The sequence below is a fragment of the Anser anser genome, assembly GCF_964211835.1.
Source record: "Anser anser genome assembly, chromosome: 26".
NCBI lineage: Eukaryota > Metazoa > Chordata > Aves > Anseriformes > Anatidae > Anser > Anser anser.
This window is the reverse complement of record NC_139747.1, coordinates 5,733,418-5,745,426: the sequence shown is the minus strand read 5'-3', so window position 1 is coordinate 5,745,426 and position 12,009 is coordinate 5,733,418. Positions and strand designations below refer to the sequence as shown.

Genomic DNA, 12,009 nt, shown 5'->3' with positions numbered 1-12,009 from the left:
TTTTTTTTTTCTAAATGCTGTATTCTGGGTTTGTTTCTTTAACACTTAGGAGTCTAGACCTCAGCACCTTCCACCCAGAGAGAATCGTTACATTATCTCAAAAAACAGACTCCATAACTTGCGCCCATATGGAGAACGCATTCAAAATCTGTGCCAAGGAACTCCCTCTTACTTTGCTTACCCAACCCCTGGTATGTATACTAGGAACTAGTGTTTTGTATACCAAAATAAACATTAATAAGATTACAAATAAGGATTAAATAAAGGTTTAAGTGAAAATTAATCAGCTAATTATTGAAATTCTGCATTTTTCTACTAGTTTTTATAAATCAGTGAGTGTGTAGTCAAGGGAAGAAAAGCAGGTCTGCCACTCTCCTGCATACAAATGGGAGATCATGCTACTTCAAGAAGGCTCTAGCTGTGGAAGAGAGTCTGATTTTTTTCAGGCAACTTCATGCATATAATATATATACTGCATGCATATATATACACTGCATGCATATATATATATATATTTCATGCATATATAATATACTGATGCCCTAGGTACCACAGGTGCAGCCACAGTACAATTTTGAGACTCAAAATCCAATTTGCAGATTAGACTTTTGTCTAAGATTGCACTAACAGTTGCTTGTATTATACATTCAGAAAAAGCACCTAGATTGTTAATTTGAGATTTTGGTAAATTTGACATTTTCTGCGGAAGAACATGATGTAAGAAAATATTCACCTATGTTGTTCTATTTTCTCACTCCAAATCTAATCAGCCTTTTTCATTACTTTTAGGCTCAAACTTTTTAAGGGAACATGTCCCATGTTTGAAAACTCACATCGAAAATGTGTCATATATTTACTGTGGCTTTTTTCCTGGTTAAATTTGGAAGAAGAAATTAGAACTGTGTACCCATGAAGATGCTTTTTCTTTTCTTTTCTTTCTTCCTTCTTTCCTTGGTAATCTTATCTTGATCATATTTTCAATCATTTATCTGCCTTCTTTTCTGCTCTCTGTGAAGCTTAGTGTCTCTCAGTAAAATTCATCATTAACCTACACTGGTCTGTGCTGTGTTTTTACTGATCCTTTTAAAAAGTAGAAGTAACCCCAAAGAAAAGTTCCTAAACTACCATTCCTGCAAAATCCCATTTTTTGCTTTTAAATCAGATCCTGTAGTATTTCCCAATGAGATTTCACATTACCATATGAAATTTTTCAGCATTGCTAAAAGCAAATGGTGTTACCTACTGCATAACTATATTTGAAAGAATTAAATACAGTGGTATGAAAGCAAGCATATTTCTGAGTTATTTTAATTTATCTTATTACTAAAATACTACATTCTACAATGTTTTACAAGAAAAAAATTATAAGCATTGCAGTGAATTACAGCCAATTGAAAATAGGCACACTATTGCTCTGATAAACACAGAAATCAAGCTTTCAATAACAGTATTATTGTGCGTTGCTAAAATGCAGCCTGTAGTTGAATACAGGTGTTATTTAACAATGTTTCACAAATATTTAACACAGGAAATAAAAGAACATACCCTAACCAAATAAAAGCACAGTTGGAAATATTAGAATAGAATTGTCATTAGGCCAAAATTAAGGCAGAATGGCTGGGACTCGTTTATACCACTGGTCTGAAAGGATAAATTCAGTAACTAGGGCTGGCTGGACGATAACAGATCTTCACCTTTCCTCCTTGCTCAGATGTCCTTTCCTTAGAATTTGAGGCACATTAACCTATGAGACACCTTATCATTCATGAAAGTCAAGGGTTACTTTACAGAATCACAGAAGCACAGAATGGCTGAGGTTGGAAGGGACCTCTGAAGATCATCTAGTCCAGCCCCTTGCTGAGCAGTATCACCTAGAGCACATTGCACAAGACGGCATCCAGGCAGGTTTTGAATGTCTCCAGAGAAGGAGACTCCACAACCTCTCTGGGCAGCCTGTCCCAGAGCTCTGTCACCCTCCCAGTAAGGAAGTGACCCCTCATAGTCAGCCTGAACCTCCTGTGCTTCAGTTTGTGCCTCTCATCCTCTTGCTAGGCACAAGTGAAAAGAGACCGGTTCCATCCTCTCAACACCCTCCCCTCAGATATTTATATACATTGATGAGGTCTCCCCTTGGTCTTCTCTTTTCCAGGTTAAACAGGCCCAGTTCTCTCAGTCTGTCCTCGTACGACAGGTGCTCCAGTCCTCTCATCTTCTTAGTAGCCCTCCTCTGGACTCACTCCAGCAGCTCCATGTCCCTCTTGTACTGGGGAGCCCAGAACTGGACACAGTACTCTCCAGCAGGTCACCTCCCTAGCCTGTACTGGTGCCTGGGGTTATTCCTCCCTAGGTGCAGGACCCTGCACTTGCCTTAGCTGAACTTCAAGAGGCTCACCTCGGCCCAACCCTCCAGTTTGTTGAGGTCCCTCTGAATGGCAGCACAGCCCTCTTGGGGAATCAGCCCCTCCTCTGGGTCAAGGATGCAGCAGCCTGTCCTGTTAAGTAAAATGTTTGTTGGCTCTTTACTAGTTAACTGAAATTAAAACCAAATCTTGACTGTCTGCACCTAAAAATATTTCAGCACCTCCAAAGAAAAGTAACCACATGGCTGCAGTATTTAAACAAAGCTTCTGTCCGACTTGCCTGGGGTTTTTGGAGAGAATTCCTTCCTCTTTTCCAGCTTTATCCTGCATTTTCCCTGAGATAAAGCAGGCACAGCACTCATACTTATTTGATAGCTTGTCGCTGGGAAATGTCTCTCCAGGGGCCTTCTAGCCCCTGAAGACTATGAGCCAGACCCTGTGGCAGATGATGATTCAGAGTCCCATGAGGCAGCAGAGATCGGAGTGGGCATGCAGAGGACAGCAACCTTGCGAGGTCCAGAGATACTCTCTTGCTCAAGCCGGAGCCTCAATAGCCTTCTCCTCCACAAAAGAAAAATCACCTCCAGGTTACATGCACAAAACATTGGGAGCAAGGTCCAGCTTCTGGATATGCTACTTTAACTTCATGCACATAGTTTCCAGTTATTATATTATTACACATTGCAATGCCTTTATCCAACGAAATTGGCCTGAAAAACTTCAGTTAACCCTGTGTACTACAGTGTCATTTCACAAACTTTGTAGATGAAAGAGAACTGCTACTGAAGCAATTAAATAAAGTATTTTTGTTTTCCAGACCTTAGGAATTTAATTTCAGTATTACATTCTGACTGGTTTCTTGCTCTAATTAGGATGTCATTACATTTCACAACGTACATTAGTCAAGTTTAAACTGATCCAGGTTTAAACTGTGAGGTCAAAATAATAATAATAATAGTCATCATCATCATCATCATCATCATCATCATCATCATCATCACAGTAAAATGTCTGTGTAAGTACAGAGATATATAGCTATTATTAACAGTGCAGAAAATTGGAGTTGCTTGCAAGAAGAAATCCTGCCCAACAAGGAACAGGCCTGAACTTTATTGGCAAACACACTTTCCATGATACACAGTTTAGATTCTTTGAGGGCAAGCCATCAGCATGCCACATCAGCATTACAAAGCAGAGGGTTTTAGCTTGTAGCTCTATTTTTCTCTTATCCCACAGCAGGCAGAATATGAACATTCAACTGCATTTACATTTTAAAAAACCACCTGAAAAAATGTATTGACAAAAAAATTCAAAATCATGATCTGAGTTTAATTAAAAGGCCATAAAATAATCTAATAAATGAACTTGAATGAAATTCAAGATACTGAGAAAACCTGATGTCTTATTATTCCTATTACTAATAGAGGGCTTTATTATTACTATTATTACACACCAAAAAAAAAAAAAAAGATAATCACAATTGACACCCTCAACAAAGGGTGTAACACCAGGCTTCAGGGAAAACCAAACCAAACCAAACCAAACCACAAAACCTCCACAAACGTAAATGAATATGGGATCCTAAGCATGTGCCTGGGCTACTCCCACCTCAGGCTGCTGAAGCGTGACAGCCCCTGCCCTTGCAGCTGCCTCAGGAAGGTTTTTCTGCCATTTTTCGTGGCCCTTAATCCCCTTCCTGTCACACACCCTCTCACCCCTCAGAGCCCCCCCACCCCCCCCCTACACCCCAGGAACCGCTTCAGGGCAGCTCTTCTGCCCTTTGCCTCCCTTTTCTGCATCTCGACAAAGACAAGCTTTTTCATTCATCTAGCAAAGGTTTCATTCCTGTCAAGCAGCGTGAGAAGGCAGTTTCCTTCACATTGCTTGTCAGGGTTTTTCTCTCCCCATTGGCGCCACAGGCAAGTGACAAGTAGTGTGGTCTGCCCTCACAGCCCCCAGAGAAACCTACATTTTCTGTCCAAATCCATACAAGCACTGTTGTTTGTAAAGAATCAAGAATGTAACCACCATTTTGCAAAATAGTATGCATCAAAAACCTCCCCTAGGATTTGCAGACTTGACTCAGTTGAACCGGAATTTGATCTAATATTGCACTTTCATCACAGGTTAGAAGTGATGGAGAGAGAGAAAAATCCCTTATTTTTTTGAAAGATGTGCTGAATTGGGGTTGGAAAATAATTTTGGAATCTTTACAGTGATTCCCTGTTACAGACTCAGATTGCACTGATTGCACCCAAATCTAACAGATCAAGTTGAGACAAAAACCAATTATTCAAAAACCACCCTAAGTGAATCATCTATTCGTACAAGAAACATTTACTTCACCACAGAAGATAAGCTGGGGCAAAGTGAAAAAAGTTATTGTTGCTACCTAGAATAACAAAGAGACACCTGTAGACTTACATGTTGTTGAAATGTCCTATTTATCACGAAACAATTTTCAGTGGCAATGTTGCATTTGAGCCATATATTTTGGTGAACCCTGTGATTATTTGGTAAAGTACAGCATGTTTTAGATGGTGCAAAGGCTCCAACTTATTTGTGTTCTGTCTAATGTAAAGTTATTTTTTTTAAACCTTAGGTTATCTCTGGTCCCCAGTTTGATGTAGATTTTCAAAATTAGATAGCAAATATGTCAGAAAGTTATCATAAAACACATTTCCTTTTTCACTGCAAATGGATTCTTATCTGATAATTTTGTCAGACTGGCAGGTCAGAATTTGCAGAAGTACAACCCCTATATTTATGAAATAGTTATAGCAGGAAATAATGTCCAATGACATACAAACTTGGATACAAATTACTAGATAATTTTATTTCAATACTTAGTCATTCCACGCCTAATTTTGAGGACTAGCGTATATAAGGTGGATGGTTCACCTCAGTCGTTCCATCTGCACTTGCATCAGCTCTGCAGTCAAAATGAAATTCACTGTGAGTATACATGCTATTTTCTTCTTATAGACTAAAACTCTGATTTATAGCTATTGCCTTTATACCTCTTAAATGCCTATGTCTATTTATAGTAGAAAGTTACTCTCTGGGGAAATTTCACTCCTCCAGAGGTTGCAGTTTAGACCATATTAACCTGAATAGATGAATTTTTGTAAAGGTTTAGCTATGCACTATTCAACCTATGCTAACCTTAGTGTGGTGTCCATTTTTGTCAATAGCCTTTTTGCAAATCTGGAGCAACACACTGTGGATCAAACCACTTTCTTGTGATGCCTATGCAGAGGAAATTTAAATTCTCTCTCCTCACTCTTGTAAAATATCTGTATATTATTATATAGATCTCTGTAGCAACTTCAGATTTAACTCTTAAAAATGTAGACTACTAATGTGTACTTAGTTTGCATTATTCTGGGGTAAAACAAGAATGACTCACTTTAGGTGACTATTTTAAATCCAGTATGAAAGCAAAAAATATTCAAGGAGTACACTTCAACATCAGATTAAGAAAAAGCCACTATGATTCTCATGACAAGATCTGTCAGCCAGACCTGCAGCTACATTTTTATGTTTTCAATGTTATTTTCAGATTGTGGCTACAGTCCTTTTTGGACTCTTGCTGACTCCAGCTCTTGCTGAATACGTGAGTATAGTGACCAAATTTTACATTGCTGCTCTGTTTATACACTCCCTGCTTCTTGAATTTCCCCCTGCCTTTAGGGAAAAGGAATCTAAGATTTTTTTCACGCATAAAACTCTGAAACCACAGATGACAGTTGTAAAATACAGAAATTATTCACTGAATCTATTAAAAGATTCTCAGAGCTACTAAAGAATGCCTTACTCTTCTGTCATTTTGACAATATGGTGGTTGCTAAAGGTGTGACTTACGGGCCAGCATTTGCTATCTTATAGCACTGCTCTTCTAAAGCTTTGGGGAGATAACTGACTACCGCTTGAAAGTCTAAAAATGTTAATTTTGTCTTCTAGTTTCAGAATGTGAAAACAGTCAAGAAACAACCCTTCTACAGGAGAATCAACGTTGGCGTTGGCTACCAAATTCTGACCATCGATAGTGAGACCCTTGTGGCAGTTATTGAGGACAAAACAACCCATGAATCATGGAAAACTGTTTGGAACTATGATACAGTGAGTGGCAAAGAGCATGCTTTTTCAGAAGATTTATGAGGAGACTAGCTCCTACAAAGCTGACTGAAATAGACAGCTTGTTTCTTTATTCTTAACATTTTGAGTCCAAGTTTTGGGGTAAAAACTTTCTATGTTCATTACTTTGATTTTTAATACAGACTTTATTTTGATCTCTGTTACTGAAAAACTGAATTCCTAAGTCTCACCCTTTTTTATACAGGGCTTTATTGCAAGCAAAGTAGTGTCAGAGAATGTCTGCTACATTTCTAGAATGGACAAAATCGTGATGCCTGCTCTTTCTTCAATTGCTGTACTTGCTGAAGAGACTAAGGTAAGATAAGAAAGGGGCAGTAACTTGTAAACTTGAACAGTAACGAAAACTAAACTTTAAGTATGGGATATCAGAGAGCTATTTTCAACAGCTTTTAAAACAATATTTTTTTAAAAACAATCTACATTCATCATGAAATAGTATCAATTTCAATGACATTGTATATTAACATAATTTGAAAGCTTTGAAAAATTAAAATATCTTGTTCTAGATACTTGCAAGGGAGGTTTTACTGTTTTTGTTACATAGCACTTAAAATAATTTTATAATGATCTAAAGGATTATGTACTTTAGATTATCTACTTTTTAATACTGTGTTGTATTTTAAAAAATCAGTTTTTTAGCACAATACTCTTCATAATCTGACATTCTTTGTATAAGAAAAGAATTTTCTAAACTCTAATTTCTAAAAATACATTTTTTAGGAAGCTCTAATTTGGGAACAGCACATAATCCAATAACAACAACAACAAAATATTTAGCTAAAATGTCAAGCCCTCATAAAACTTTTTCCAAAGAACTAATGTCCATACTAGTATAAGTCCAGCCCACAGAATTAGTGCAAAATTTTCAAAAATTTCAGCATTCAGCATATTAACCTTTTGTAGACATAGACTCCTCCTAAAGTCTGAGAACTAAATCCTTATAAAAATCCAGGCTTTAAAGGGAAAGAATGTGTGATGGGGAAGAAAAATGGGGTAGTTATATAAGTTCAGGTTTGAGCAAAACCTTTCACCTCTAAATATAGTTCCAAGTTTGCTTTTACTAAGATGTATATCTGTGCCCTCTGAAGCCCTCTCAACTCACTGCTTACCAGCAAGAAGGAAGTACATTTGAGTAGGCTTTCAGGAACCTTTTGATAAAATTCCACAGTAATTTTGAAAGTATAGAACAGTCTCAGTAATCCCTGCTAAGTGTCTCTTAACTGTGGAGTTCATCAAGCTGTTTCTTAAGAGTATGTTTTCTCTTTCTTGAGTAGACTAGGTTGTTGGAAGTGTCATGGTGATGTCTTTTTTCAAAAGAAAAAGAGTAGGTGCATTCTACTCTCCCACTCTCCCCCCAGTCTACATTTTCTCTTAAAAAGTCTAAGTTCTGTAGTATGCTAAGAAACAATTTATTTTAGGAAGCTTTCAGCGATCTTATTTTTGGATGGCAAGTTACAAAGATGGTTAATTCCGAGTCATTTCAACAAAAAATTTCACTTTCCATTTTGGACTATTGCTTTGTGTGTGCTGTTGTTTGAATCTCCATTTTCCTTTGAGGTATAAGAGAGCATCTCCCCATATTCAGTTCAACCTCTGTATTAATGGTATGATCCAGAACAGGAGTCCTGTGGCTATAGCTGAATAATGAAATACAAACTAGCAGGAAGCCTAGGTCATAAGAGAAAATCAGGCATACGGAAACATTGTCTAGAGGACAAAGTAGGAAAATATAATTGAAATTCACTGGAAACAAAACACCCTGGAACAGTTCAGAGAAACTATCCCATTAAAACATTCAGCAGTTCTCAAAGAGGTCATAAAAACTGCTTGCGAATTATATTAATGTAAATACATCTGCCAACTGTTGCTACTGCTCTGCTTGGTTCCAGTTTTAGATAACTGAACAGATTTCTTCTCTTTCCACTCTTCACGTATCTCTAGGGTAAGAGGTTAGTAAGTGATTGAGAAAATACTTTGGGGGGAAATCTGTGTTAAAATACTGTCTGCACTTCTCTTTTCCTATGCAGCTACTTAGTGAAGTTTTCCATTCTCTTTAGCCTGCTTCCACCTTGACTCCCTTAGAAAGATCTGTTCTAGGAATTGTCTTCAGTGCTTACTAATGTCTCATATTTTCACATCATTTTAGTAGACTATGCACTAAAAAGAGTTTTGGTAGAACATCAAGCATTCACTCATCATTCCAGAAACAGGAATATGCATAACATTTAATGGATCAAGGCACTGATCTTGTTGAATGATGTTATTTGATGTTTAGAACGTGAAAGGCGAAAGAGTGGTTTCAAAGGATGTCAGATACGTCATCTCAAACAGACGTATCCGTGACCTCAATTCCTATGGACCAGAGATCTACAGTCTGTGCAGAGGACTCACAGCTTACTTGGCTTATCAAGAACAGCAGCAGGACCAGGGTAAGTGTGATCGTATGAGCTTTATGTGTAACTAAGCAAGTGATTTTGTTTCCTTCAGAAATACACAAATGCTGCTGTTACAACTAGAGACAGGCACAAATTAGGAGTTGCAGGAAGGGCTCAGTATCTCTGCAGTTCAGGATTAGAACAATGTTGAGTTACAAACTCCAATAAAATATTCTAATCCAAACTCTTACTACTCTTTTTACTAAAGTTTAAGGAAGCTTAAGTTTTGGTCCAGAATTTTGCACATTGAACTTACCTGTAATGCCAAGGTAAAGCGGCAGCACAGTCTCAAAAACTACTATCCTTCATTTCAGAGATTGCTGAGAGGTTATTGAGGAATCCCACCATTAAACAGCTCCTGTTGAAGTCAAGCACTTATGTTTCCCAGTATTAAGCCAAGCTGCTTCATTCCCTGTAGGTTTTTCAGAGAGAGAGTGATTACAATGTAGGAGTTTAGTGGCCTCAACTTTATAGGCTTGTTTGATAATGTCAAAGCCTGACAGGACCTATGAGGTAGCAATAACATAACTGTACAATACACAGTAGTATATACTAACAGTATAGAGTACTATAGTGCCCCTTAGTACTAGAAAATGTAGAGAATATTAAACAGCATATCTTTGTGATCCTTTTTATGAGTTAAAGGTCCAATTGCATTTGGTGACTACAAAAGAATCTTTCACTCAGAAGTCAGTCCTGCAGCATCAGCAAAGTACTCTGAGTCTTATAGCAACCTGGTTGTTTGCAACCAGTATCATGTGAGATATGCTCCAAAGATCAGGCATAGGATGTTGCATTCTGACATAGCAGTATTTACACTTAGTGCTGCTCACCTGGCTTTCATAATTGCTTTGATATTTGAAATGGCCCAATTTGAACAAGAATGCAAGTGCAATGTCCCAGGTATTAAGGGCTGCCAATCAATGAACAGATCATTTAAAAACATCTTGGATATTAACTCATCATACTTTCTTTTCATTTTTTTAGGAACCCAGGTTTGGTACAACCAAAACTCATGCTACAGACTTGATGTCCTGAATCTTTTGGGCATTGACTACTGTCAGGCTCAGACCGTTTGAGCATCGTACCTTTCTTGAACCTAGTAAGAATGCCCAGTAGCTGAACAAAGCCATCCCTGATGATGTTCTTCCCTGACATTACATCTTTCAAGAGTTTTGTTCTTCATGATTCAGATGTTGAAACAGATCAATCGGTGATAGTATCTTTCAAATAAACACCTTTAGCATGGATGAACTGTGGCTAATTTCTCATTACTACACTCTTTACTCTTTACGATCTATGAAAGCTTCCAGAAAACAAACAAACCTCCCAAATCATAGAATGGTTTGGTTTGGAATGGACCTTTAAAGATCATCTAGTTTCATCCTCCCTGACATGGGCAGGGACATGAGTGGTGGTTTCACACTGGTGAATAGTTCAGCACCACCACACTGCTCTCTCACTCCCACTCCACAAAAAGACAGGGGGAGAAACTAAGATGAAAAGCATTAGCGGATTAAGATAAGTGAGATCCCTCACTGAGTACCGTCATGGGCAAAACAGACTCAGCACAAAGGAGATTACTGTAATTTATTGCTTACCAATAGCAGATTATAGCAGTAAGACCTAAAAACAAACTAAAAATACATTCTCCCCCGATTCACCTTCTACTGCCTCCTACCCCCACACAGCTCAGGGGAATGGGGGTTGTGGTCAGTTTATAATGCTTCATCTCTGCCACTCCTTCGTTGTCACACTCTTCCCCTGCTCCAGCATGGGGTCCCTCCCATGGGATACCATCCTTCCTGCACTGATCTACCACAAGCTTCCCACAGACTGCAGTTCTTCAAGCACTGCTCCAGTATGACTCCATACCAGAGGATGCAGGCCTTCAGGAACACACTGCTCCAGCATGGGTTCCCCATTGGCAGCAGCTCCCACCAGACCTCCTGCTCCACTGTGAGTGCCTCTCCACGGGCTGCAGTTCCAGCCCAGAGTCTTCTGCATGGGCTCTCCACAGGCAGCAGTGTGGTAATCTGCACTGACATACAACACCATAGGCTGCAGGGGGACAGCCTGCTCCTCCAGGGTCCTCTCCAAAAGCTGCAGGGGAGCTTCTGCTCTGGCACCTGCACCACCTCCTGCCCTCCTGCACGGACCTTGCAGGGTTGTTTCTCTATATCTTCTCACCCCTCTCTCACAGCTGCTGTTGCACAGACTTTTTTCCTTTCTTAAATATGTTCTCACAGAAGCACATTCAAGGTCATTCATTGGCTCAGCTTTGATTAGCAGTATGCTCCTTTTGGGGCCAGATGGAACTGGTTCTTCCCTGACATGGGACATCTTCTGGACTCTTCTCACAGAGGCCACTCCTGAAACCCCAACCCCTCCCCAAAACCTTGCCACATAAGCCCAATACAACAGCTTCCACTAGACTAGGTTTTTCAAGGTCCCATCCAACCCGACGTTCAAAACTTCCAGGGATGGAACATCCACAATATCCCTGGGCAACCTGTTTCAGTGTCTCACCACCCTCATAGTAAGGAACTTCTTCCTAATACTTAATCTAAATCTACCCTCTTTTAGTTTAAAACCCTTAACCTTTGTCCTATTACTAAACACCCTGGTAAAAAGTCTCTACCCATCTTTCTTGTAGGCCCCCTTCAAGTATTGGAAGGTTGCAATAAGGTCTCCCTGAAGCCTCAGAAAACTTTCTGAGGGTGCACTCGATCCCACTGTTCATGTCACCAATTAAGATATTATACAACATTGATCCCAATACAGACTGCTGAGAGACAAGACTCGTCACTGGTTTCCAACTGGACATTAAGCAGTTGACCATAACTCTTTGTATGCACCCATCCAGACAATTCTTTCCCAACTATCCACCCGGTAGTCTATCCATCAAATCCATGTCCCTCCAATTTAGAGACAAGGATGTTGTGTGGGAATGCATCAAAGGCTTTGCGCAAGTCAGGGTAGATGACATGAGCTGTTCTTCCCTTGTCCACCAATGCTGTCACTGTCACAGAAGGCCAACAAATAAGTCAGGCATG

General features: G+C 39.2%; 1 protein-coding gene across 2 annotated transcripts in view; it reads left to right on the top strand.

Annotated features, from left to right (window-relative positions):
- GKN1 (gastrokine 1) overlaps positions 1–10,337 on the top strand; it is a 42,140-nt gene extending 31,803 nt beyond the window's left edge. The window contains exons 6-11 of one of the 2 annotated variants that reach the window (XM_083811790.1): positions 50–191; positions 5,923–5,976; positions 6,324–6,482; positions 6,703–6,813; positions 8,794–8,947; positions 9,941–10,337. In XM_083811790.1, coding sequence (XP_083667916.1) covers positions 50–191; positions 5,923–5,976; positions 6,324–6,482; positions 6,703–6,813; positions 8,794–8,947; positions 9,941–10,032 — 712 coding nt within the window. In that variant the 3' untranslated portion in view covers positions 10,033–10,337. Of the gene's footprint in view, positions 1–49; positions 192–4,306; positions 5,316–5,922; positions 5,977–6,323; positions 6,483–6,702; positions 6,814–8,793; positions 8,948–9,940 lie in introns of those variants that run through there. The other variant, XM_083811791.1, reaches the window with a different exon arrangement.
- Positions 10,338–12,009: the final 1,672 nt, after the last annotated feature.